The sequence below is a fragment of the Bufo bufo genome, chromosome 4, assembly GCF_905171765.1.
Source record: "Bufo bufo chromosome 4, aBufBuf1.1, whole genome shotgun sequence".
NCBI lineage: Eukaryota > Metazoa > Chordata > Amphibia > Anura > Bufonidae > Bufo > Bufo bufo.
In genome coordinates this window covers 481,418,636-481,446,396 of record NC_053392.1, presented here as the reverse complement: position 1 = coordinate 481,446,396, position 27,761 = coordinate 481,418,636, and the positions used below count along the sequence as shown (strand labels likewise).

Here is a 27,761-nt window from a genome sequence, read left to right as displayed (position 1 = left end):
TGAGGGTCCCACCACTGGGACCCGCACCTATATAGAGAATGGAGCCCCAAAAGTGAAGAAGGGTGCACTGAACATGTGCAAGCGCGCTCCATTCATTTTCTATGGGGCCGGCGAAAATAGCTCGGCTATTTCAGTCAAGCCCATAGAAGTGAATGGGAGCGGTGGCCGGTCATGCGCGTTGCGCTCCTATTCACTTCTATGGGGTGCCGGCTTGGTGGTGGCCGGACCGGAGTCCTCCAGCCACCACCTTGTGGGGCTCTGTTCCTGATATAGGTGCTGGTCCCAGCGGTGGGACCCGCACCTATAAGACAATGGGGGCATATCCTAGTGATATTCCCCCATTGTCTATGATGAGACAACCCCTTTAAGTTCAATGGGGTTTTGTAGCAGTTCCCTGGCCAGTGCCTGCTCGGTGCATTTCAGAGAACGTGTCTAGGGCGATTCTATTGATCACCAATCATTTTTATTTCTAAAACCCCTTTAAAACCCCTTTACAAATTAAAGGGGTTGTCCGGTTTCTAACACTGATGACCTTTTTTCGCAGGATAGGTCATTAATATCATATTGAAAGGGTTCCGACTCCTGCCCCCTCCCGATCCTGAGGATAGCTCATCAATATCCGAAACCGGACAACCCTTTTAATATTCCTACCAGCTCTCTAAACACAAATGATTTGCTTGGTGTAACCTACAAACACATTTATAATTATAGGGGTTGTATCAGGATTCTACAAGTGATGGCCTAGTCTCCGGATAGGCCTTCACTATCTGATCAGTGGGGGTCCAACATCCCAAACCCCAGCCGATCAGTTGTTCTGCAGGAGCTCCGGCGCTGGAATCGCACAGCTCTCCACTGTGTACTGCATGGGGCTGGTAACGGCAGCGCTTCTCCCATTCATATCAATGACCGCAGTGCCGCAGTTACAAGCTGCATCCACTGCACAGTGAACGGAGCCGTCTAGTTCCGAGCTGAAGCTGCTGCAGAACAGCTGATTGGCGGAGGTGCAGTTCTGGACTCCCAATCCTAAGAATAGGCCATCACTTGGAATACTGGACAACCCCATTAAAAAAAAAGTGAAAGCCAGACACAGAAATAAAAATCACAGGCAATCATCAATGCAAAACAGAATTCTGACCAGTAATATGAGGGCCAGTAGCTTTTTTGATTTCACATTATGAACATTTTGGTTTGGTCTCTTAATTGCTCCATGTCATAATATCAGTTCAAGTTTTAATGAAAATGTAAAAAAAACAAATACCCAAAGTGGTAAAGAACCTAGTTTGTTCACAATTGCACTTTTTTTCAGGAAATAATAAAAACAAAAAATATAATTTAAATAGGCAAAAGGTCCCATTCAGTATAAATCTAGAACCCGTCATGATTTCTTGATGCAGCGAAAGGAAGAGTCAGTGTTCAGGACTTCGATCATTGCTCTCAGTGTAGGAAATGATTCCGATACAGATGGAAGGCTCTTGTATGAAGCGGGCAAGCTACGGTACAAAACAACATACTAGATTAATATGGCAGGGGTTATCTAACATTTCTTTATTGCATGCATCCACCCTTTGTGTAGAGTAATACATTTTACACTGGTACATATTAAAAATTGCTTACTGGGGGAGCGGGGTGCTCCCAGTCCAATTATATGCGGTGGCCACTTCCAGGATCATGTGTCGTACAATGGGCATGTGATCTTAGCCTGGTTACAACACACAATGCTGTACCAATGTAAAAGGTATTACTCTATACAAGGGGTTACATGCAATAATAAAAAAAATAATATTTGGATAACTTCTTTAAGTACACCTACATACACACAATGAATACATAGCTACGGTAGATAGGTACTTTTATATCTCCCACCACCAGAGGGAGCTTGCTGTATACGGTATGTATTTATATAGTTCTAACTGACCATTACAGAATCAGTGGGGTGATTTATCATAGACCGACACACAGGCTTCGTCATATTTTAGGTGCATTCTCCGGCAGTCCTTGTCCTTAAAAAGAAATCTTCGGTAGCTCTGAGCTGAGATTTCTGTCTTTAATATGGCGTAAATGAAGATAAATGTGCTGGCCCCCTTCTCGGAAAGTGGTGAGGGCTGCATAGAAATGCCACTTGGGGGAAAAAAAACTGTCACAGTGGCATTTAAAAAGTCACAAACGTGTAACCCCCGTAGATGTGAAAGGGAGCTGTGGGAACGGCGTAGCACAGCCAGCTTAGCTAAGATTGGAATACCTTTTTAGGATTCATGCACACAATATTTTTGCAAATCCATTGACTTCAATGGGTCTGTTGTCGGCCAAGTCTTATGTTCTATCACTTTGTGGAATGGATGCTGAAAGCACATGGATCATCCATGTGCTTTCTGCATTCTATATCCGTTCCGCAAAAAGACAGAATATGTCCGCAAAATGCGGACCACAGACCCATGGAAGTAAACGCATCCACAAAAAACACAGCACATGGAACAGATCCGCAATTTGCGGCCTGCACGACAGATACATTCATGTGCCTATAATAGGAAAACTGAAACCAAACTTCTGTTCCTAATGATGCATACGCTGTTTATCGTCATTAATAACATCACATGTAAAAGGTCCGAGACCCGAGATCCATTTTATGTGGCACAGAATTGTTTTGTTCCTGTGGTATTTTTGCCTTATTTTTTTATACCGTTTATACAAAATTAAAAAGTTTTTCATGTACCTTCTTAGATTCATCCAGCTTTTGGAAGTTTTGCTGAATGCTTCTGATCCTAGTGCAGTCATAGCTTCAAAATCCACCAGCTAAAAACAAAATGATGGCGATTAGCTCAGAAGCGCCAGCTTCTATGTACGGTAAACGCTAAATCACATGACTACAGAATAACTTCTAAAAACATAAAAACAGCATTGTCCTACTAAAAGGAGGGAGAAGTATGTGCTCACACAAAGTATTAAAATTCAGGACTTCATTTGTGCACAGGAATCGGACAGTCTGGCCTAACTGAGAAAGCAGACATACCTTTGCTTTAGGAATCTTCCCTGAAACCTCTTTTCCACTGGCCATCAAAGCCCCCATGATCACAGAATAGGCAACCACACTAAGACGGAGAGAAAAAAAGAAAAAAACTGGGAAGTTGCTTTAGATGACATTGCTATTTAAATGAGAGAGATTTTAGTCTCAGATCCAGAAGTTAAAGAGGACCTTTCACCTCTTCTGACAGGTCTGTTTTAATAGCTTCATGCAACCCCCATGTAATAACAATTCCGGAGCATCTATTCTTATGTCTGTATGTTGTCCCATTCCTGTATTGTTTCTACTAGAAGTTATGAATGAGTTGCTATTAGCCTTCAGTAAGGGTACAGAGGGGTGGTAACAAGTTGGGGGCGTGTCCCTGCACAGTCTGACTCTATCCAATCAGTGCTGCTATTTTCAGACTGTGCAGGTACCCCCCCCCCCCCCCAACTGGTTACCACCCCTCTGTACCCTTACTACAGACTGCTAGCAATTCATTCATAACTTCTAGTGCAAATAATAAAGGAACAGCACAACATAGAGTCATAAGAATAGATGCTCCAGAATTGTTAGTACGTGGGGAATGCATGAAGCTATTAAAAGAGGCAGATCAGGAGTGGTGACAGGTCCTCTTTAACTGAGGGCAGTTACACTGTTCTTATCCCAGGTCACTCACCAAATCCCCAGTTACTCCTTTCCCAACACCACCCATGTTCCCCACTGCTACCTGCTCCCTCTTGACACACAGGGAATGATCAATCAGCTAATCACTAGCCACAGTGGTGAGCCACCTCATCCCACAATTGGCTGAGGGCAATGTCAGAATGGGAGCAGGAGGAGAACAGTTAAGGGTAGGTCTTGTTATTTTGTTTAATTTTGTAGAACATTGGTTTAAAAGTAAATTTTTATTTGCATGCTAACTCTTTAAAAGGAACACTTCCATAACAGAGGGGTATTTTTTAACTCAATATTCATAGAAAACACACAGAGAAAAACCTTATATAGATAGGTAATCCATTGTCAGTTTATGGCTGCTATGAGGGACGATGTTATCTGAAGGGTAATCCTCATAATAAAACTAGGTGTAGAATTGGGATAACAGTATCTCAGCTCTTTTGTTATCTTGATAGGCCTAGATAAAGATGTCCACAGAAGAGGACTGCACTTATCAGTGTAATATGTGATACTCTAAAGGCTGCATTACATTAAAAGATCAGGCGGACTATTGTAAGGAGGGAAGCGTTCCTTCTGGGCAATCGCCTGCTTGTCAGCGGTGGGGACTGCTGCTATTACATGTAGCGATCTTCTCCAGAGTATGGGGAGGAGCGATCGCTAATGCCATTGCTTGTCCCCATACTGACTAATTGTTTGCCGGCAGTCGATCAGGATTAGACAGCACTATCTACCGCCGGCAAACAATGATTTTTAAGCATGCTGGATTTTAAAGCATCTGGATTACCCCATGAACGAGTGTTTGCTCGTTCATCAGGTAATCGGCGGCAGTATTACATTGCCAGATCATCGCTAATGAGCCCCAAGTGACTCCAGGGGGCGCACTCTGGTCGCAATGATAGTATGACTCTGGAAATCAAGCAAGACTGTTTGCTGTGCTAACAAACAGGAAGTTAAAGATCCCGGACTGGAAGTGGAATAAAGTGACTTCAAAAAATTTATCCCAGAAAACCACTGATCGATTATTATATTATATTTATATATATATATATATATATATATATATATATATATATATATATATATATATATATATATATATATATATATATATATATATAAAAATTACATAGCATATTCACATATAGGCTAATATGTAGTAATCTTTTCCATTAAAAAGTGTCCCTTTAACCATTTAGAAGTAAATATGGATAATGGATCAGAGAAGCTTGGACCAGTTCAATTAGCCAATGAAAAAAAGTCTTGAGATGTGTAATTAACATGTGTATTTAACGTTGCTAGCAATTCCAGTGTACATATAAGTTTACTGGTCCTTAAAGTGCACCAACCATCAAAAGGCAGCCGATGTGGATGTATAAAAGATTGTACAACCAGAAATGCTTAATGACCTGAAGATTCCCAAGCTTTTATTTCTACTTCCCCTACATTCTATAAATCCACATTTACTGGACTCTTCATTATGTCAGTTAAGAGCTGGACTGTATGCTCGGAGCTAATCAGACACCCCTTGCCCCTCCCCCTCCCAGCATGGGTCCCAAAGACACATCAGGTACATCCTCTCCTCTTGGTCTATTACTCTATACACAATTTTGAGGACATAGTGGTTTGTTAACATTTACAGAGAACCTGCAATCTGGGAAAATGCCACCACAGACTGTTAAAAACCAGTTTCCTGTAATAGAAAATATTACAATATTCCTTGTATGTACATGTACTACTTATCTGGAAAAAAAAAAAAGAACATCTGACATTTCAGACATCAGAAAAGCAGGATTGAATGACCCAAGGACTGAAATGCTAGTGTAACAGGTCCTCCTGTCTTGGTCTCTTGCAGATCTTTGCATAAGGACCAGTTGACATGAAGTTTGGCTATTCTTTTCAGACATCGGTCTGATTTATTTTGTTTAAACAAATCCATAGGTTTTTAAAGGGGCTTCCATCATAATAAGGGGACTTTCATATTAGCGCTGGTTATTTCCGTTCTGCTTCGTTGGAGGAGCAGAACAACGAAAATAGGATTCCATGCATAACTGACATGAACAGAGCCAAACAGACCCCATTGACTATAATGGGGTTCTTTTAGTTTCCATTCTGTGCAGGACTTTCATGTCCGCTCTTTTTTAGCTAAAATTGCGATGGAGACCATGAACAGAGCCTCCAACGCAGGTAGGAAAACGCTCTTAAAAGTGTCTGTTTTTGTTTGACAAGTTTCCCTCTGGATCAGATTTTTTAAAGGACAAACAATGGAGGTCTCCTCATTTTTCTGTCCTGTTGAACAGAATCCCAAATGGATATGTTATTCTGCACTATGTATGTCTATTGCAACAGGATGCTAAAGGATTCACATCCTGTTGCATGATCCTGCTAGACTTTTTCTTTATGTAAAAAAAAATATATATAAAAAATGAAAAAAAGAAAGAAAAAACAAAACATACAACATGACATTTCGACAGTATGAAAAAAACCTGGTATTAATTTAGCCTAACACTCACAGATTCCTCAAACTAATTCGACTTACCTGGCTCCCCGCGTCGCTCCTGGTTCCAGCACGGGTGCCGCTGCTTCTCTCCGTGCGCGTATGAAATCATCCGATGGGGGTAGGGGGCCAGCCAATGGCAGGTGGTGACTGGGACGAGCCTCCCTAAAGTCAACCGTGATGCTCAGGAAGCTCGTCCCTGTCGCCACCTGCCATTGGCTGACCCGTTCCCCTTCCGCCCGCCCTCCACCACCAGATGTTTTCATCCGCGCACGGGAAGAAGCGACGTGGGGAGCGGGGAGCCAGGTAAGTAGCATCAGTGTGAGGGGCTCGGGCATATGGGGGGCATTTGCAGGCTCGGATAACCCCTTTAAGTTATTTCTTGATTGAGAATTGGGACCCAGTCAATACTGTAACCTGCACACTCGCATAACGCCAGCTGCTGAACCCCATAGGTATTAGAAAAGCACATAATGATGGCAGCAAAAAAAATAAAAAAAGTATAAATAAAAAGCTTTAGATTTTGAAAAATCGGAGCAAACTTTTTAATCCTTTCAAGACCAAGCCATTTTTCACCTTCGTGACCAGGCTTAATTTTGCAAAATGGTGATAACTTTGGAATGCTTTTATTTATCCAAGCCATTCTGAGACTGTTTTCTCGTGACATCTCGTACTTGACGTTAGGGGTAAATTTGAGTTGATAACTTTTACCTTTATATTATAAAAAATCCAAAATTTACAGAAAATTTGGGAAAATTAAAAATATTCTAAATTTGAATTTCTACACATTAAAGGCAGATAATGATACCTCATTAGATAGTTTTTACTTAAAGAGGACCTGTCACCTCTCCTGACCTGCCTATTTTAATAGCTACATGATCCCCCACGTACTAACAATTCTGGAGCATCTATTCTTATGGCTCCATGTTGTGCCGTTCCTTTATTATTTGCACTAGAAGTTATGAATGAATTGCTATTAGCCTTCAGTAAGGGTACGGAGGGGAGGTAACCAGTTGGGGGGGTGTACCGGCAGTCTGAATCTATCCAATCAGTGCTGCCATTTTCAGACTGTGCAGATACACCCCCTCAACTGGTTACCTCCCCTCTGTACCCTTACTGAAAGCCCTCACAGCGCGGCAGCCTGATGGTTGAGAGAGGAACGGGAACTGGCACGGCTCGCAAAGTTAAAGGCACTGCGCACAGATCGTGCAGATGGCACAGATGGGGGAGGCAGGAGATATTTGGGGGCACAGATGAGGGGCAGATATCAGCTAATGCCTGATTTCAGGCTCTGATCTGCAGATCAGAGCCTAAAATCAGGCATTTTTACACTGTCGAGATCAGATTGGTTGGTCTACATAGACTAAAGAAATCAGAGCAATCACCAGCAAGGGACCACTCTGATTGGTCCCTTGCCGGCATTACTGGACTGTACACTGTCCCTGACAGCGGCAGAAGCTTTAATACAAGTGCTTTGCAATGCTTGGATTAAAGAGCTGCCATAACGTTTATATACATACTATCTGCACAGGGTATGTGCAGATAGCACGTATATAGCCATATGGCAGTTGTGAAGGGGTTAAATATAGTATGTACTTTTGCTATTATAAAATACGAAAACTGAAAGACCTTGTCCAGTGCCCTTTTATACACAGACTTTTCTGGTGTCAATATTCTGGACTGCTGAGTATACAGCAAGGATTAATCCGTGGACATTAATACACACATGTCCAGCTGTTTGTATATTACTATCTATTGTGAATGATGGACTCTGTACTATATATACACAGAGATGTTATTATAATTCTACCTGTGGTGACAATGAAAACCGCTACTGAAAAGTTACCTGAACAGAACAAGAAATCATGACTTATTAGACCTATTGGCCAGAGTAAAAATTGCACAATTACTGGTATATTCTTTTTTTTATAAAAATGCATTAGATCATTTTCTGATGACCCATTCCCTTTAAATAGTTTGTATTTGTAACAAAGAACAATGAACTGCATTCACCTGTTCAGCTGAATTCTTATCAAATTAATATGAATTCATCTTAAATTATTTTTAGTACAATGAAATAATTAGAAAGGTGCCCCCAAATGGCAAATCTTCCATAGTTCTCCATAATTTACTATAAGCCCTCTCCATCTGTCGCTTTTCAGCTTCTGAGAACATTAGAGTAATATAAGCAGTTTATTGCAATTTCCAAATATTTTATTTTGACAGATACTGATAAAACTGACCTGGATCCCCTGGAGAGCGGCATTAAATTGTAGAAATAATACACCAATGACAGAATCAGTTCACATACAGCATCTGCCTCCTAGGAACAAAAATGAGAAGCATTCCAAGCATCAGTGATGTCTTTCCAAGGTTAACAGCTTCATGGACAATATATTACTGTTGTGTACTGACAGCCCCATGGAGAGCCCGGTACATCACCGGATCTCCAAAAAACGCCTTTGCGCTGCGCGATTTAGCGCAGGGCAAAGGAGAGCAGCGGAGCATGAACTGCTCCGATGCTCAAGTCAGGGGGGCTGCCTGGGTGAAAATGGAGGTATGTCCGGGCTCCGCTCTGAACCCAGACAACCCCTTTAAGCCAACTCATCAGATGGGCTGAATAGTCGCTGTGACATTTGCGGTGCATTATGACAAACCAGGCATTTTTCACATAATATAAAGATGGCCTTGCTTCATTTCTGAATGGATAGGGATTTCATGCGTTGAATACACAATGAAATGACAGCTGATATGTTCTAAAGTTCTGTAATAAACTCATTCATACAGCAACATCAAATGGGCAAAGTATCCTCAACCAACAGGTCAAAACAAAGTTGGAGAAATAGAGGTTAACACCTTTGTGCGATGTGCTGCGTATATATATATATATATATATTCAGAAAAATGAGCGGCACTCCAAAGGATAAAAGCAGTGAACCCTTTATTCACACCGGTGGTGCAACGTTTCGGCTCTAGTCACGAGCCTTCCTCAAGCAAAGATACAACTCAAATAACAGTGATTATATAGGGAATACAGATCATGTGGTCACAAACCAATGGGTGTGTTCAACAAATCATAACAATACATAAAAATAGTTTGCAGTGAATACACATAATACCTTATAGTGTAGATAATTATGCTGGTCATCATTAATAAACAGTGATGTGTACTAAGCAAAAAGCATGTATGCAGATCGGGTACATAGACACGATCAAATAATGTGACAACATATGATATATTCATTATACATAAGTGTATGCAGGGGGAGGAGCAACGAGGTAATACCGCAGGACATACCCATCCAGCAAGGAGGCTCATTCAGCGCCGTGAAGTCGGCGTTGTGGATATCATTCTGCGCAGGCGTGGCAGCGCACCAATAGCGAGTACTCAGCAGACCAGGAGTGTCACACGTCATCACAGTGGGCCGACCTCCCTGCGTCACTGCAGACATCCTCCCGGAAGGGCACAGTGTATAATCCTATGCGCATGCTCGGTGGTGAATCGAGCTGGACGCGCCATCTTTGTTACTGGAGAGCTGCCCTTAAGGGGCCACTATGCAAATCGCACCCAACCAAAACCAAAACGGGCATAGGGGGTTAGAAAAGGGCAAAAGGAAACCCATTTAACAGGGTGCCTATATGCCCCACCATGGCAGAAAATCCACCGCAGTCACGGGGACCGCAGTACCTGCAGGGATAACGCCAGGGATATCAACCTCCCATCCTGCCCGAGAGGGATCTCCTCTAGCTGGCCAACAGATGCTGCAAAAGCGTATAAAGTTCAGCTCCCAATAACAAACGAAAAAAAATGTATAAGACAAAAAAAAGGATTTAATAGAATGTCAATGAAAATACATGTGTGTCATTTCACGGTGCCTGCCATGCCTGTCAACAACAGAACTAAACCAAATGTAATTGTAAATACAATAGAATGAACCCCTTCCGTGGTATGCTGCGAATACTCCAGCCGTATGTTCCATACCCCAAAGTGCAGGATATAAGTGATCTAAAGAAAGAAAAAGAGAAAAACATTAGGATAGGAATAATGTGAGTTGTATAACTCTGAGTATGTACACAATAAGACGAGACAGTATCCAGAAATGCAAAGGGGGCAAACCAACCCTCACAAAACATCCCCAAAATTGTAATCAGCGTTCAAGCCCTTAGGCTTCAAGCTGTCCAGCTTGTGGATCCAGCTCAACTCTCTGCGTTTAAGTATCCTGGATCTATCCCCACCTCGACGAGGCTGGGGTATATGATCCAGGATCCAGCACCTCAAATCACTTTCTTTGTGTGTGGCCTCAGTAAAATGTTTTGCTACTGGCAAATCCAGCCGTTTTTTACGTATACTGAGGCGGTGATTATTGAGGCGGGTCTTCAATTCAGTTGTTGTCTCACCCACATAAAGCAAATTACATGGGCAAGACAACACATAGATGACATGGTTAGAATCACAAGTCAGATGGAAAAAAATGCTGTAGGACACACCAGTATTGGGGTGTACAAAATACCTTCCCTTACGGATATATCTGCAGTTAACGCAGTTTAGGCAGGGAAAACAACCTAAGCCAGACTGAGTCAATTTGGTTTGCTTCAAGGATCCCCTGTAGCCAATATCTGCCTTGACCAACTGGTCACGCAGGTTCCGGGATCGGCGATATGATGACAATGGTGGGCATGAGAACTCAGGGATATCCTTGAAGCATGTACCCAACAGACCCCAATGCTTGTTAAGTATCCTATTTATTGAGGGACTGAGTTCAGTGTATACTGAAACAAACGGAATCCTGGCCTTTTTCTGGACAGTGCCCCGTTTCGTCAGTAACTCAGTCCTATCAAGCGTGCGCACTCTGTCCATGTGTTCGTTCAGTAGTGGTTTAGGATAACCCCTATCTTGGAACTTGACAGCCATGGAATTCAGAGTCGCATCAAGTTTGTTCTCATCCGACACAACACGTTTGACGCAGAGAAATTGGGAGAAGGGCAGCGACCGGATCATTCTCCGAGGGTGTGAGCTGTTGTAACACAAAAACGTGTTGGTATCAGTAGGTTTTGTGTACAACTCAGTTTGCAACACACCCTCGTTGAACACTACTCGTGTATCCAAGAACTGGATCTCAGTTCGAGAATGGATGAGGGTGAACTGTAGATCAGGATCATGGCTATTGAGAAAGCCATGAAAGTCGGCCAAGTCAGTCTCAGAGCCTGTCCATATGAGGAAGATGTCGTCGATATATCGCCACCACCTCAGCACATGGCTGAAGTGGTGGGACAGATAGACGACATCTTCCTCATAGCACCGCATAAAAATATTAGCGTACGTGGGGGCCACGTGGGACCCCATGGCCACACCACGTTCTTGCAAATAGAATACGTCCCTGAAAAGAAAGTAATTGTACTGTAACACAATTTTCAGTAAATCATGATGAATTCAGAGGCATGAGGAGTGTAGGCTGATGTCCTCAGCATTTTCTCCACCGCCCTGAGGCCCCTGTCATGTACAATTGACTTGGCCGACTTTCATGGCTTTCTCAATAGCCATGATCCTGATCTACAGTTCACCCTCATCCATTCTCGAACTGAGATCCAGTTCTTGGATACACGAGTAGTGTTCAACGAGGGTGTGTTGCAAACTGAGTTGTACACAAAACCTACTGATACCAACACGTTTTTGTGTTACAACAGCTCACACCCTCGGAGAATGATCCGGTCGCTGCCCTTCTCCCAATTTCTCTGCGTCAAACGTGTTGTGTCGGATGAGAACAAACTTGATGCGACTCTGAATTCCATGGCTGTCAAGTTCCAAGATAGGGGTTATCCTAAACCACTACTGAACGAACACATGGACAGAGTGCGCACGCTTGATAGGACTGAGTTACTGACGAAACGGGGCACTGTCCAGAAAAAGGCCAGGATTCCGTTTGTTTCAGTATACACTGAACTCAGTCCCTCAATAAATAGGATACTTAACAAGCATTGGGGTCTGTTGGGTACATGCTTCAAGGATATCCCTGAGTTCTCATGCCCACCATTGTCATCATATCGCCGATCCCGGAACCTGCGTGACCAGTTGGTCAAGGCAGATATTGGCTCCAGGGGATCCTTGAAGCAAACCAAATTGACTCAGTCTGGCTTAGGTTGTTTTCCCTGCCTAAACTGCGTTAACTGCAGATATATCCGTAAGGGAAGGTATTTTGTACACCCCAATACTGGTGTGTCCTACAGCATTTTATTCCATCTGACTTGTGATTCTAACCATGTCATCTATGTGTTGTCTTGCCCATGTAATTTGCTTTATGTGGGTGAGACAACAACTGAATTGAAGACCCGCCTCAATAATCACCGCCTCAGTATACGTAAAAAACGGCTGGATTTGCCAGTAGCAAAACATTTTACTGAGGCCACACACAAAGAAAGTGATTTGAGGTGCTGGATCCTGGATCATATACCCCAGCCTCGTCGAGGTGGGGATAGATCCAGGATACTTAAACGCAGAGAGTTGAGCTGGATCCACAAGCTGGACAGCTTGAAGCCTAACGGCTTGAACGCTGATTACAATTTTGGGGATGTTTTGTGAGGGTTGGTTTGCCCCCTTTGCATTTCTGGATACTGTCTCGTCTTATTGTGTACATACTCAGAGTTATACAACTCACATTATTCCTATCCTAATGTTTTTCTCTTTTTCTTTCTTTAGATCACTTATATCCTGCACTTTGGGGTATGGAACATACGGCTGGAGTATTCGCAGCATACCACGGAAGGGGTTCATTCTATTGTATTTACAATTACATTTGGTTTAGTTCTGTTGTTGACAGGCATGGCAGGCACCGTGAAATGACACACATGTATTTTCATTGACATTCTATTAAATCCTTTTTTTTGTCTTATACATTTTTTTTCGTTTGTTATTGGGAGCTGAACTTTATACGCTTTTGCAGCATCTGTTGGCCAGCTAGAGGAGATCCCTCTCGGGCAGGATGGGAGGTTGATATCCCTGGCGTTATCCCTGCAGGTACTGCGGTCCCCGTGACTGCGGTGGATTTTCTGCCATGGTGGGGCATATAGGCACCCTGTTAAATGGGTTTCCTTTTGCCCTTTTCTAACCCCCTATGCCCGTTTTGGTTGGGTGCGATTTGCATAGTGGCCCCTTAAGGGCAGCTCTCCAGTAACAAAGATGGCGCGTCCAGCTCGATTCACCACCGAGCATGCGCATAGGATTATACACTGTGCCCTTCCGGGAGGATGTCTGCAGTGACGCAGGGAGGTCGGCCCACTGTGATGACGTGTGACACTCCTGGTCTGCTGAGTACTCGCTATTGGTGCGCTGCCACGCCTGCGCAGAATGATATCCACAACGCCGACTTCACGGCGCTGAATGAGCCTCCTTGCTGGATGGGTATGTCCTGCGGTATTACCTCGTTGCTCCTCCCCCTGCATACACTTATGTATAATGAATATATCATATGTTGTCACATTATTTGATCGTGTCTATGTACCCGATCTGCATACATGCTTTTTGCTTAGTACACATCACTGTTTATTAATGATGACCAGCATAATTATCTACACTATAAGGTATTATGTGTATTCACTGCAAACTATTTTTATGTATTGTTATGATTTGTTGAACACACCCATTGGTTTGTGACCACATGATCTGTATTCCCTATATAATCACTGTTATTTGAGTTGTATCTTTGCTTGAGGAAGGCTCGTGACTAGAGCCGAAACGTTGCACATAGGGGTTAACCTTTATTTCTCTAACTTTATGCTTTGACCTGTTGGTTGAGGATACTTTATGAAGTTGATGTTGCTGTATGAACATAGCAGACACCTGACGGCAGTGTCCATGATCATTGACATTTAACCCCAATTAGATACTGTGGTCAATTGTGAAAATGGCATCTGAGAGGTCATTTACTGGGAGCAGGCTGCTCCTGGTGACCAAACGACTCCCAGTGACGAGATTGAGGGAGTTGATTGGTTGCTATGGCAGCCAGAAGCCTTGTAGAGTTTCCTAGGCTTCCCATAGCAAAAAACTCAAAAGGACTCAAAACAAACATATGGGGTCATTTATCAAACTGGTGTAAAGTAGAACTGTCTTAGTTGCCCATATTAACTAATCAGATTCCACCTTTCATTTTCCAAAGGAGCTGTCAAAAATGGTGGAATCTGATTAGTTGCTGGTTTGAAAAATGACCCCAATAGTGTTTTTACCATAGACTTCAATGGTACTCAGGAGCAACGCGGGTGAGGGGGAGCGGGGTAAGTATAACCTGTATGAGGTGCCCGGGCATTTTGGGAGGCATTATAGGGGTTGAATAACCCCTTTAAGACTACATTCACAACAACAGTGAAAAATAACGGCCTTTAAAATGGATACACTGTCATTTTTCACGACCATTTTGCATCAGTGTGTACATCCATTTTCTAGCAGTATATCCGTTTTTAATCCATTAAAAACTGATGAATTTCAAAGACTTTTTTTGTTTTTAATCCCCACCTCCACAGTGCCCTCAGTATATATTGTGTCCCCTCACAGTGCCCTCAGTATATACAATGGTGGGGGTGCAGGGTGAAGGACCCTCAGCAATCGAATATAAGTGACCTATCCTGAGGATAGATCACCAATATCAGCAGCCTGGAAAACCCCTTCAAAAGATAGATACGGACACAGAAAATAAAAACACAACAAATATGAAAAAGTTTAACATAAAATCTAGATTTAAACACTAGGGTATTTTCTGATGACAGATTCCCTTAAGCTGCGACTATTTCTTAAACCTTTGGCCATGAACACTCATTGCACGCATACGCACAGTTTTGCTCCAGAATTGCTATTACTAAAGTATCTACTGAAATAGACCTGTCAGGAGAGTGGACAGCGACTCTTTAATATTTGTGTCGGCATAGGTTATATTACATATAACAAAACTCCACTCACTCCTAGTTCTGTAGAAAGCACCAACACCTTTCCTTTGGCGGTAAGATCCTTATAAAGAGACTCAATCTCGGCATGGTACAGTTGTGTTCTTTCTTCTGTTGTCTGCGTCTCCACTGAAAACAATATATTTCCAATTCTGAAAGAAAGCATTCAGAACATCACAAATGGACATCAAGGAAGATAAAACTCCATCAAAAAATGCTTACGATTAACATGAAACCTCAGGACGTTTATCAGGCTTTGTGAAATGGTTTTATGGTGCTGGTCATTTATTTGTTTGACTGGGGAATGTTGTGCATCAATATCAGATTTTAAAATCCATTTTGTGATGTAACATTTCCTTTTTCTGCAATTAAGATCACAATAGGGAAAGGTCCCTCTATCCTGTAAGAAAAAAAATACTTACCAAAATGTATTTCTATTCTGTTCTATAAACTACAAATTGATATAGTCCTATGAGGCTAGAAGGGTCAATAGCGTTCTGTTTCCATCCACTCCATCAACTGTACCAAAACCAAGTGCCACGGTCCACGTTACTGTTTGCGGGTGGAGGCTGGTGGTAGGTGGCGGGGAGGTGATGCTAGTATTCATGTATAGTCGGATCACCTACACACAACTGACAGTGCTCCAAATAAAATATAAAAGTGGGAAATGTATCAAGCCCAGCGTTTTCTTCACCGGCCTTGATTCCCCCTGCACTGCTGGAGGATGTGCCAAATGTATGCAGAGATGCATGCCTCTAGTAGATTTAGCGCATCCGCCCGCTGGCTGTGCGACAGTCTAAAATCAAAGGCAGCCTCCCAACGGCCAAAGATTTCTGTCTGAATAAGGCCTCATGCAAAGAGCGGGTCCGCAATATGCGGGCACCGGCCGCGTGCTCCCCGCATCACGAATGCGGACTCATTCACTTGAATGGGTCCACAATCCGGAGCTGCTGTGCGGAAAGGAGGCACAGAATCCCGCGGAAGCACTACGGAGTGTTTCTGTCCGTGCCGTCGCACCGCAAAAAAGCTTGTTCTATTTTTTTTTACGGTGCGGACGGATCACAGACCCATTCAAGTTGAACGGGTCTGGATCCGTCGCGGCTGCTGCACGGATGTGGCAGGTGCATTGGAACCGCAAATTGTGGTCCCCAATGCACGGAACAGCCGCACAACAGCCGTGTGTAAGAGGCCTAAGGAAGAATGTGCCAGACCTGCTACACTGACCCCTCGCCACCCTTACCACACACCCTTTTAATCGACACTTTTGAAAAGCGGCATGAAGGTGGAAAAGTTACTAATTTTGTTGCAAAAAATGTGCCACAAAATCTGTGACTTCTTAATACCACAAAAAAAAAAATGTATATAGCATAGTAAACGTTCTCCAAAGACTTTATTAGGACAAATGTAGTGTAAAAATACGGCCGCAGAACGCACACAGTGAAAAAGTCAGGGCAATATTTCGATAAACATACATAACAGGTCACTATTGCATTCTAAAACAGTCTAAAGGGAAAGAGTTAAACACAGACACTATATGGACAAAAATATTCGGACACCTACATATTGTATGTATCTACAGGAGATTGTATGACACCCCATTCTAAATCCATAGGCACTAATAGGGAGCTGGTCCCCCCCGTTGCAGCTAAAACAGCTTCCACTCATCTGGGAAGGCTTTCTACAAGATTTTGGGGTTGTCTCTTTGTTCATTCATCCAGAATAGCATTTGTGAGGTCAGACACCGATGTTAGACGAGAGGGCCTGGCTCGCAATTTCCGGTCTAGTTCATCCCAAAGGGGGTGAGGTCAGGGCTCTGTGCAGCCAGTTAAGTTCTTCTACTCCAAACTCCCCCGACCATGCCTTTCTGGACCTTGCTTTGAGAAGATTTACTGATACAATAGTGGCCTATTATGAATTAATCTACTTGAAATAAGTTGACACCTATAGCGATTGGAGCGCCAAATGCCCTGTATAAACACAGATGTTGGCTACCTACAGCTGCCACTATAAAGGCGCATTGAAACTTACCACATACTGTTCTACACTGCACTCACAGTATACAATAGGCTTCCCTCTAACAGTGGCTGCGTATAGGGAATTTGGAGCTTTGTACCAAAGTGCAGCCTTCCCTTCATTGTTTACCTGTTCGCCTTAGTCATCGCAGTGGTCAGCAGGTGTAATTACAAGCCGTCCCATTCACCTCTATAGGACAGCTTCTTCCTATTCAACTGTACAAGAACGAGCCCACCCATAGAAATGAATGGGACGGCATAGGTGTAATTACACCTGCTCACTGCGGCGTTGTCGATGGTGAGCAGGTAAACAGTGAAGGGAAGGCTGCACTTGCACGGAGCCTTCTCAAACAGCTGATCGGCGGGGGTCCCGGGTGTCAGACCCCCGCCGATCAGAAGCTGATGATCTATCAAGAGGATAGATCATCAGTTAAATGTGTTGTGGAAATTTTATTATGCGGACATTTTACTTTAGGATGTGGGTGTGTTTTTATAGATTGTCATCTGTCTCCCTGTGTCTGATTTAGCCAAAGAGCTCTCTAGCAGAGGGTACTTTGGCTGAATCGGGACCAGTGGTAAAACCGTCAGTATGAAAACCTTCTCATGGGCTTGGAGACATATCTGCTTTTAAGACATGCATATCTGCCTTGTCGGTATACTAGTACCGTATACTGACAATAGCTGTAGCAATGTCTCGCAGATAATTTCAAACCTATAGGAACCAGTAAAATTATCTTTATTAGATACTGATCACCTTTGAGCAGTATTGAATGAGGTCCATGCTGACAGTGATGGGGGGTGGGCGGCCACCTGGCTGATCAGACAATGGACATGACTCATCCTTCCTTATACAGGGATGGGGCGTGTGCATTGTCTGCCCAGCCACATTGGTTGCCCCGCCCTGTCCTTTGACATCACTTCCTGCATGTTATCACTTCCTGTATCCTTGTCTTGGGCCAGCCCCTTTTACACCTTTTGTTAGTAAATAAAAGTACAGGCTGGGCATGGAGAAGGAGGAGTTGCTCAGAATTTTCAATCAAGATGGTAACACCTGGGTTTGTCTCTGACTGGGGCTGAGGTAAGAGAGTTTCACCTTTTTCCTTACACAAACTTTGATGCGAGCGGATTACAACTATTAATATTTTCTACAACAGATAAAATTTCCACAACAAATGAAAGTGCAGAACCCCTTTAACCACTTCAGCCCCCAGTGCTTAAACACCCTGAAAGACCAGGCCACTTTTTACACTTCTGACCTACACTACTTTCACCGTTTATTGCTCGGTCATGCAACTTACCACCCAAATGAATTTTACCTCCTTTTCTTCTCACTAATAGAGCTTTCATTTGGTGGTATTTCATTGCTGCTGACATTTTTTGTTATTAATCGAAATTTAATGATTTTTTTGCAAAAAAATGACATTTTTCACTTTCAGTTGTAAAATTTTGCAAAAAAAACGAGATCCATATAGAAATTTTGCTCTAAATTTATAGTTCTACATGTCTTTGAAAAAAAAAAAATGTTTGGGTAAAAAAAAAATGGTTTGGGTAAAAGTTATAGCGTTTACAAACTATGGTACAAAAATGTGAATTTCCGCTTTTTGAAGCAGCTCTGACTTTCTGAGCACCTGTCATGTTTCCTGAGGTTCTACAATGGCCAGACAGTACAAACACCCCACAAATGACCCCATTTCGGAAAGTACACACCCTAAGGTATTCGCTGATGGGCATAGTGAGTTCATAGAACTTTTTATTTTTTGTCACAAGTTAGCGGAAAATGATGATTTTTTTTTTTTTTTTTTCTTACAAAGTCTCATATTCCACTAACTTGTGACAAAAAATAAAAACTTCTATGAACTCACTATGCCCATCACGAAATACCTTGGGGTCTCTTCTTTCCAAAATGGGGTCACTTGTGGGGTAGTTATACTGCCCTGGCATTCTAGGGGCCCAAATGTGTGGTAAGGAGTTTGAAATCAAATTCTGAAAAAAATGACCTGTCAAATCCGAAAGGTGCTCTTTGGAATATGGGCCCCTTTGCCCACCTAGGCTGCAAAAAAGTGTCACACATCTGGTATCTCCGTACTCAGGAGAAGGTGGGGAATGTGTTTTGGGGTGTCATTTTATATATACCCATGCTGGGTGAGAGAAATATCTTGGCAAAAGACAACTTTTCCCATTTTTTTATACAAAGTTGGCATTTGACCAAGATATTTATCTCACCCAGCATGGGTATATATAAAATGACACCCCAAAACACATTCCCCACCTTCTCCTGAGTACGGAGATACCAGATGTGTGACACTTTTTTGCAGCCTAGGTGGGCAAAGGGGCCCATATTCCAAAAAGCACCTTTCGGATTTGACAGGTCATTTTTTTCAGAATTTGATTTCAAACTCCTTACCACACATTTGGGCCCCTAGAATGCCAGGGCAGTATAACTACCCCACAAGTGACCCCATTTTGGAAAGAAGACACCCCAAGGTATTCCGTGAGGGGCATGGCGAGTTCCTAGAATTTTTTATTTTTTGTCACAAGTTAGTGGAAAATGATGATTTTTTTTTTTTTTTTTTTTTTCATACAAAGTCTCATATTCCACTAACTTGTGACAAAAAATAAAAACTTCCATGAACTCACTATGCCCATCAGCGAATACCTTGGGGTCTCTTCTTTCCAAAATGGGGTTACTTGTGGGGTAGTTATACTGCCCTGGCATTCTAGGGGCCCAAATGTGTGGTAAGGAGTTTGAAATCAAATTCAGTAAAAAATGACCTATGAAATCCAAAAGGTGCTCTTTGGAATGTGGGCCCCTTTGCCCACCTAGGCTGCAAAAAAGTGTCACACATCTGGTATCCCCGTACTCAGGAGAAGTTGAGGAATGTGTTTTGGGGTGTCTTTTTACATATACCCATGCTGGGTGAGATAAATATCTTGGTCAAATGCCAACTTTGTATAAAAAAATGGGAAAAGTTGTCTTTTGCCAAGATATTTCTCTCACCCAGCATGGGTATATGTAAAATGACAACCCAAAACACATTCCCCACATTCTCCTGAGTACGGAGATACCAGATGTGTGACACTTTTTTGCAGCCTAGGTGGGCAAAGGGGCCCATATTCCAAAGAGCACCTTTCGGATTTGACAGGTCATTTTTTTCAGAATTTGATTTCAAACTCCTTACCACACATTTGGGCCCCTAGAATGCCAGGGCAGTATAACTACCCCACAAGTGACCCCATTTTGGAAAGAAGAGACCCCAAGGTATTCGCTGATGGGCATAGTGAGTTCATGGAAATTTTTATTTTTTGTCACAAGTTAGTGGAATATGAGACTTTGTATGAAAAAAAAAAAAAAAAAAAAAATCATCATTTTCCACTAACTTGTGACAAAAAATAAAAAATTCTAGGAACTTGCCATGCCCCTCACGGAATACCTTGGGGTGTCTTCTTTCCAAAATGGGGTCACTTGTGGGGTAGTTATACTGCCCTGGCATTTTCCAGGGGCCCTAATGTCTGGTAAGTAGGTAAATGACCTGTGAAATCCGAAAGGTGCTCTTTGGAATGTGGGCCCCTTTGCCCACCTAGGCTGCAAAAAAGTGTCACACATCTGGTATCTCCGTACTCAGGAGAAGGTGGGGAATGTGTTTTGGGGTGTCATTTTACATATACCCATGCTGGGTGAGAGAAATATCTTGGCAAAAGACAACTTTTCCCATTTTTTTTATACAAAGTTGGCATTTGACCAAGATATTTATCTCACCCAGCATGGGTATATGTAAAATGACACCCCAAAACATATTCCCCAACTTCTGCTGAATACGGAGATACCACATGTGTGACACTTTTTTGCAGCCTAGGTGGGCAAAGGTGCCCAAATTCCTTTTAGGAGGGCATTTTTAGACATTTGGATACCAGACTTCTTCTCACGCTTTGGGGCCCCTAAAATGCCAGGGCAGTATAAATACCCCACATGTGACCCCATTTTGGAAAGAAGACACCCCAAGGTATTCAATGAGGGGCATGGCGAGTTCATTGAAAAAAAAAATTTTGGCACAAGTTAGCGGAAATAGATTTTTTTGATTTTGTTCTCACAAAGTCTCCCTTTCCGCTAACTTGGGACAAAAATTTCAATCTTTCATGGACTCAATATGCCCCTCAGCGAATACCTTGGGGTGTCTTCTTTCCAAAATGGTGTTATTTGTGGGGTGTTTGTACTGCCCTGGCATTTGAGGGTCTCCGCAATCATTACATGTATGCCCAGCATTAGGAGTTTCTGCTATTCTCCTTATATTGAGCATACGGGTAATGAGATTTTTTTTTTCCGTTCAGCCTCTGGGCTGAAAGAAAAAAATGAACGGCACAGATTTCTTCATTCGCATCGATCAATGTGGATGAAAAAATCTCTGCCAAAAAAAGAAAAAGGAGGGGAAAGGCGTCTGCCAGGACATAGGAGCTCCGCCCAACATCCATACCCACTTCAGCTCGTATGCCCTGGCAAACCAGATTTCTCCATTCACATCAATCGATGTGGATGAATAAATCATTGCCGGGATTTTTTTTTTTATATATACAAAGTGTTTGCCAAAGTATATGAACACCGCCACCTCCTCAGCTCATATGCCTCGGCAAACGTATCTTTTACTGCAGAGGAGAAATCTCGTCTTGCAGCGCCGCATACACCGACTTGCGTGTAATCTGACAGCAGCGCAATGCTTCTGTCCGAATGCACATCAGTGCTGCAGCTAGTCGATCGGTTGGTCCACCTGAAAGGTAAAAAAAACAAAACAAAAAAGAAAAAACCAGGCCGCAAAGCAATAACTTTATTAACTGTTGAACAGAACATAGAAACTTTTTTTAAACTTTTTTAACTGAACATTTAACTTTTTTACTTACCGGTATTTTTTTTTTTGTTTAGTTTTTTTTACCTTTTATAGAACAAACCTCTCCTTCCCCATGGGACAATGTGCAAAGCGCAAATCGCCCAAAGATGTGGCGAAGTACGTTATGCACTTTATCCCAGGTGAAAGGAGAGGTTTGCAGCAGCTGTGAGTGAATGGGCCCTAATAGCCCTGTGTGCCTGTCCTGGTGAGATGTGATCCCTATGCTAGGTGTACCTGTGTGTGGTACTTCCGGAAACACTCTCCATAGCATAGGGCAGGGTGGTCAGCACAGTCAGGACAGAAATAGCGGGTGTCACGCCTTATTCCACTCCTGCTACAGACACGACATCTTTTTCGGGGTGACGGTTGGGTTGAGGTACCAGGAACGACACTGGGGAAATGTCGCTCGTGTAGACGGCTAACTACACTGGTGGATGGGGCCACGGAACCTCCTGGGTAAAGGAGGTTCTCGATGATCTCTTCCTGGAATTTGAGGAAGGATCCTGTTCTCCCAGCCTTACTGTAGAGAACAAAACTATTGTAGAGCGCCAATTGAATTAAATATACAGACACCTTCTTATACCAGCGTCTGGTTCTGCGGGAAACTAAATACGGAGACAACATCTGGTCATTGAAGTCCACCCCTCCCATGAGCGCATTATAGTCGTGGACACAGAGGGGCTTTTCAATGACACGGGTTGCTCGCTCAATTTGGATTGTCGTGTCTGCGTGAATGGAGGAGAGCATGTAAACGTCACGCTTGTCTCTCCATTTCACCGCGAGCAGTTCTTCGTTACACAAGGCAGCCCTCTGCCCCCTTGCAAGACGGGTGGTTACAAGCCGTTGGGGGAAGCCCACGCGACTAGTTCGCGCGGTGCCACAGGCGCAAATCCGTTCTAGAAACAAATGCCTAAAGAGGGCCACACTTGTGTAGAAATTGTCCACATAAAGATGGTACCCCTTGCCGAATAAGGGTGACACCAAGTCCCAGACTGTCTTCCCACTGCTCCCCAGGTAGTCAGGGCAACCGACCGGCTCCAGGGTCTGATCTTTTCCCTCATAGATCCGAAATTTGTGGGTATAGCCTGTGGCCCTTTCACAGAGCTTATACAATTTGACCCCATACCGGGCACGCTTGCTTGGGATGTATTGTTTGAAGCCAAGGCGCCCGGTAAAATGTATTAGGGACTCGTCTACGCAGATGTTTTGCTCAGGGGTATACAAATCTGCAAATTTCAGGTTGAAATGGTCTATGAGGGGCCGAATTTTGTGGAGCCGGTCAAAAGCAGGGTGGCCTCTGGGACGGGAGGTGGTATTGTCGCTAAAATGCAGAAAACGTAGGATGGTCTCAAATCGTGTCCTGGACATAGCAGCAGAGAACATGGGCATGTGATGAATTGGGTGCGTTGACCAATATGACCGCAATTCATGCTTTTTTGTCAGGCCCATGTTGAGGAGAAGGCCCAAAAAAATTTTAAGTTCGGAAACTTGGACTGGTTTCCACCGGAAAGGCTGGGCATAATAGCTTCCCGGGTTAGCGGTTATAAATTGTGTGGCATACTGGTTGGTCTCTGCCACGACTAAGTCCAAGAGCTCCGCAGTCAAGAACAGCTCAAAAAATCCCAGGGCCGAACCGATTTGAGCCGTCTCAACCCGAACTCCAGACTGGGCGGTGAAAGGGGGAACTACTGGTGCGGCTGAAGTTGGTGACTGCCAATCAGGATTTGCCAGCACCTCAGGGACTCTAGGGGCTCTACGGGCCTGTCTTTGCGGTGGCTGCGACGGGGTAACTATTGCACGTGCCACCGTACCAGCTTCAACTGCCCTTCTGGTGCTCGCTACTTCACCATGTTGTACGGCAGTGCTGGTAGTCCAGGAAGGGCTGCGCTGCTTGTGTATGCCTCACCACGTGATCCGGCAGCGACAGCCCCACTCTGCTGCTCTTGAAGCGGATCCTGCGTAACCTGTGGTCTAGCGACATGGGGCCGGGTACGCCTGGTGCTGCCAGGGACCTCCACCTCCTCGTCCGAACTTTGGGTCAGAGAGCCACTGCTTTCCACAGGTTCATATTCTGACCCGCTAGATTCGTCAGATGAGGGTTCCCACTCCTCATCCGACTGGGTCAGAATCCTGTAGGCCTCTTCAGAAGAATACCCCCTGTTTGACATTTTGGACTACTAAATTTAGGGGTATTCCCTGAGACTACCCAAGAAAAAAAGCAAACCTGTCTTACAAAGGGGAGGCTAGCGAAGTACCGGAGGCTGCTGCGGTTGATAAAAAATATCAAAACTGATTTTTTTATCGCCGCAGTGCGTGTAAAATGAATGTGCAGTGATCAAAAAATATATATTTTTTGTCACTGCGGTGGGGCGGGCGTGGGTGAACGCACGTGTGGGCGACCGATCAGGCCTGATCGGGCAAACACTGCGTTTTGGGTGGAGGGTGAACTAAAGTGACACTAATACTATTATAGATCTGACCGTGATCAGTTTTGATCACTTACAGATACTATAAAAGTACAAATGCTGATTAGCGATACGCTAAACAGCGAATAAAAGTGACTGCGGTGCGGTGGGGTGGGCGCTAACTGACGCTAACTACCTAACCAAGGGGCCTAAACTATCCCTAAAACCTAACAGCCAATACCAGTGAAAAAAAAAAAGTGACAGTTTACACTGATCACTTTTTTTCCTTTCACTAGTGATTGACAGGGGCGATCAAAGGGGTGATCAAAGGGTTAATTGGGGTGCAGGTGGGTGATCTGGGGCTAAGGTGTAGTGTTGGTGCTACTCACAGTTCAGTCTGCTCCTGTGCTGGATCCAACCGACGAAAAGGACCAGCACAGGAGCAGACAAGCCATATAACAGATCATATTTACTAATATGATCTGTTATATGACTTTGGATTGGATTTTTTGAAAATCGCCAGCCTGCCAGCCAATGATCGTTGCTGGCAGGCTGGTGACGAAATACTTCTTTTAATTTTGCCGGCCCGCGATGCGCATGCGCGGGCCGGCTTTGAGCGAAATCTCGCGTCTCGCGAGATGACGCGTATATGCGTGACTCTGCGCAGCGCTGCCACCTCCGGAACGCAATCCTGCGTTAGGCGGTCCGGAGGTGGTTAAGGCAAGTGTCAGATGGGTATAACATGGCTGCAGCCTGCATCGTGCAGCTAAAACCAGGCCACCTGAAACCAGCCTAAAGCTCAATACACATTAGACTCTGGGGATTCTGCCGATTTTGGCAGGGACTTCTGACCAGGTCTATTTGGTTGGCCTACATCAAGCAAAACAAAAAGGATCACACATGTTGAATTTCAACATGCCTAAGGCCTGGTTCACACTTGAGCGTATTTGATACGCACGTTTTTGTCGGACTTTTCACAGCGCGTTTTATGAAATAGGAAATGCGCGTCGTTCACGCGTCCTTGCGATTGAACACAGAGGCGTCCAATAAAAAAAACACAGGTGTTACGCACGACAATAGGCCCTAAAGAAGCTCCTGTACTTCTTTGGGCGTAGGGTGTTTTACAGCGCGTTCGTACGCGCTGTAAAACGCACAGGTGAGAACCTTGCCCATAGGGAAACATGGGTTTTCGCCTGTTGAGCGTTTTACAGCGCGTAGGAACGCGCTGTAAAACCGCTCAGGTGTGAACCAGGCCTAATCCTTTGTTCTTAAGACAGAAATCCTAAGCCACCGCCAGAGCAGTCTGACAGTGGCTAACTTTCCTGTCCCCACTGCAACACATACATACTCAGCTGACCCAAGTGTGCATGTATATGGAGGAGGAATAGCTGTTGGCTGAACGCTCAGGTATGGTATAAGCACCACCTTTATTGTTTATCTGCTCTGAGCACTAAACACATAGGGGGACATTTATTATTCCTGGTACGGCAGAAAAGTGGCACCAAAAATGTTGCAAAGTTTGGCACAGATAGTTTGGAGCCCCGCTTACCACTTTTCCAAAAGTGGGTGAAGCAGGAGATACAGGGCAATCACATTTGCTATAATATGCACCAGGAAACTGGCATAGATTCCATCGAAAATCAACAACCTCTCCCTTGCTGGACACGTGCCATGTGGGTACCCCTTTCAATGCGCCGGTCTTAGTAACTGTCTCCCATAATATATTCAATACAAATTATTCTCAGCAAGATTGTTGTCACTACTGTTCTCAAGAAACATCAGAACCCCTAGTAGTCTGCTAGTTTAGTACCGGAAGTAGGGAAAAATAATCTCAAACTAAATGAAAAACAACACAAGAACTAATGTTCCAAAAATTAGAGATGAACTATTATTTGTGTGTATGTGCAGTGCTGGAAAGTCTGGAGTTTCTTTCTTTTCAGCTGCTCTCCCTTTATAAATGTAGGTCATAAAATATTGTAAGTTACAAACAGCAAAAAATATATATATAATAAAAAAGAATTTTAAAAAATTGATCACGTAAAACCAATGTAATGTGTAATCAAGCAAGTCAATGCACGAATATTGCACAGGAGTATGAATATATGGTTGTCTAAACCTTGGAAAAAAAGGAATAGAGTAAGTGGCTTGCAGAATAAAGGAATGCCTCTCTGAAGATAAAATAAAAGGAGGTTCAGGTACAGAAATGTGTTTCTTACTTATCTCCTGTTATAGTTATTGTGAATCCATCATATTCTTTCCCTTGATCTTTGAGGCTGGGGACTTTTGTGTTCACTGTGAACCCATCTCTTGTTTTGCTGTTTAACTGCTTTCAAAAAGTAAGATATAAGTATTATCAATTTATAGGTGAACAGGTTAGTAATTTACTTTATCCTATAAAAAATAAAAATAGAAAAGAATTCGGATCTACAATATAACTTTACACAGTATCCACGCTGCGAGAAAAACTTCCAATAATGTAGCTTCTAACATAATCTGCAGCAACATAGGCTTCCGACCAACCAGTTTATACCACTATATTGAAGGGGAAAATTATTTTATAATAAATATTATTAGGAAAGTAAAAAATAGCTAAAGCCTAATAATTAATATATAAAACATGGAATATTAAATAATTGAATATTAATTATTGTGATGGATGACACTGTAATGTGGCTCTGTATGGCATTTAAGAATACACATTTCTTCTGATCGGTTAATAAAAATAATAAAAAAAATAATCTGGTTCTTGTGGAAGTAAAACACTAAGAAAGGCCTGATTTAAAGGGGTTGTCCGGGTTCAGAGCTATTTTCTCCCAGGCAGCCACTCTGACATGAGCATCGGATCCGTTGTTCTCCTTTGCCCTGCGCTGAATCGCGCAGGACAAAGGTTTTTTACCTGGAGATCCGGTGATGCACCAGGCTCTCCATGGGTAAAACTAGGCAGAGGCTTCCGCCTAGCAGTGAGCCCTGTGATGTCACCAGCACTAATAGGCGGGCTGTAAAAGGCTAGGGCAGTGCTAAAGGCAGCACATCACCGGGAACACTGCTAGGCAGAAGCCTCTGCCTAGCAGTGTAAAAAATATAATCAAACAGCCCTTGCCCTGTGCGATTCAGCACAGGGCAAGGGAGAGCATAGGAGCATTTCATGTCAGAGGGCTTGCAGCTCTGAACCCGGACAACCCCTTTAATTCCTAGCAAGCCTCCTTCTCAGCCCCCTGTTCAATGACCGTTCTGACTTGGGCTACAGTTCTGTGTAATGTCAGTCTGAATACTAGAGAATCAGGGCCTGACAACACAGAAGTGGTTAAGGCAGTGGATCCCAAGCAAACAGACTGCCAGACTAGGCTTACATTTGGATTACCAGAGAGC

The 27,761-nt window shown here is 43.4% G+C and overlaps 1 protein-coding gene across 2 annotated transcripts in view; it reads right to left on the bottom strand.

Annotated features, from left to right (window-relative positions):
- Nucleotides 1–311: 311 nt before the first annotated feature.
- Nucleotides 312–27,761, bottom strand: part of TTC13 (tetratricopeptide repeat domain 13) — a 78,806-nt gene continuing 51,356 nt past the window's right edge. The window contains exons 18-23 of one of the 2 annotated variants that reach the window (XM_040429536.1): nucleotides 26,609–26,718; nucleotides 15,115–15,250; nucleotides 8,414–8,493; nucleotides 3,008–3,086; nucleotides 2,711–2,790; nucleotides 312–1,490 (exon numbers count right to left, since the gene is read on the bottom strand). In XM_040429536.1, the coding sequence (XP_040285470.1) occupies nucleotides 1,376–1,490; nucleotides 2,711–2,790; nucleotides 3,008–3,086; nucleotides 8,414–8,493; nucleotides 15,115–15,250; nucleotides 26,609–26,718 (600 nt within the window). In that variant the 3' untranslated portion in view covers nucleotides 312–1,375. The remainder of the gene's footprint in view (nucleotides 1,491–2,710; nucleotides 2,791–3,007; nucleotides 3,087–8,413; nucleotides 8,494–15,114; nucleotides 15,251–26,608; nucleotides 26,719–27,761) is intronic. The other variant, XM_040429537.1, reaches the window with a different exon arrangement.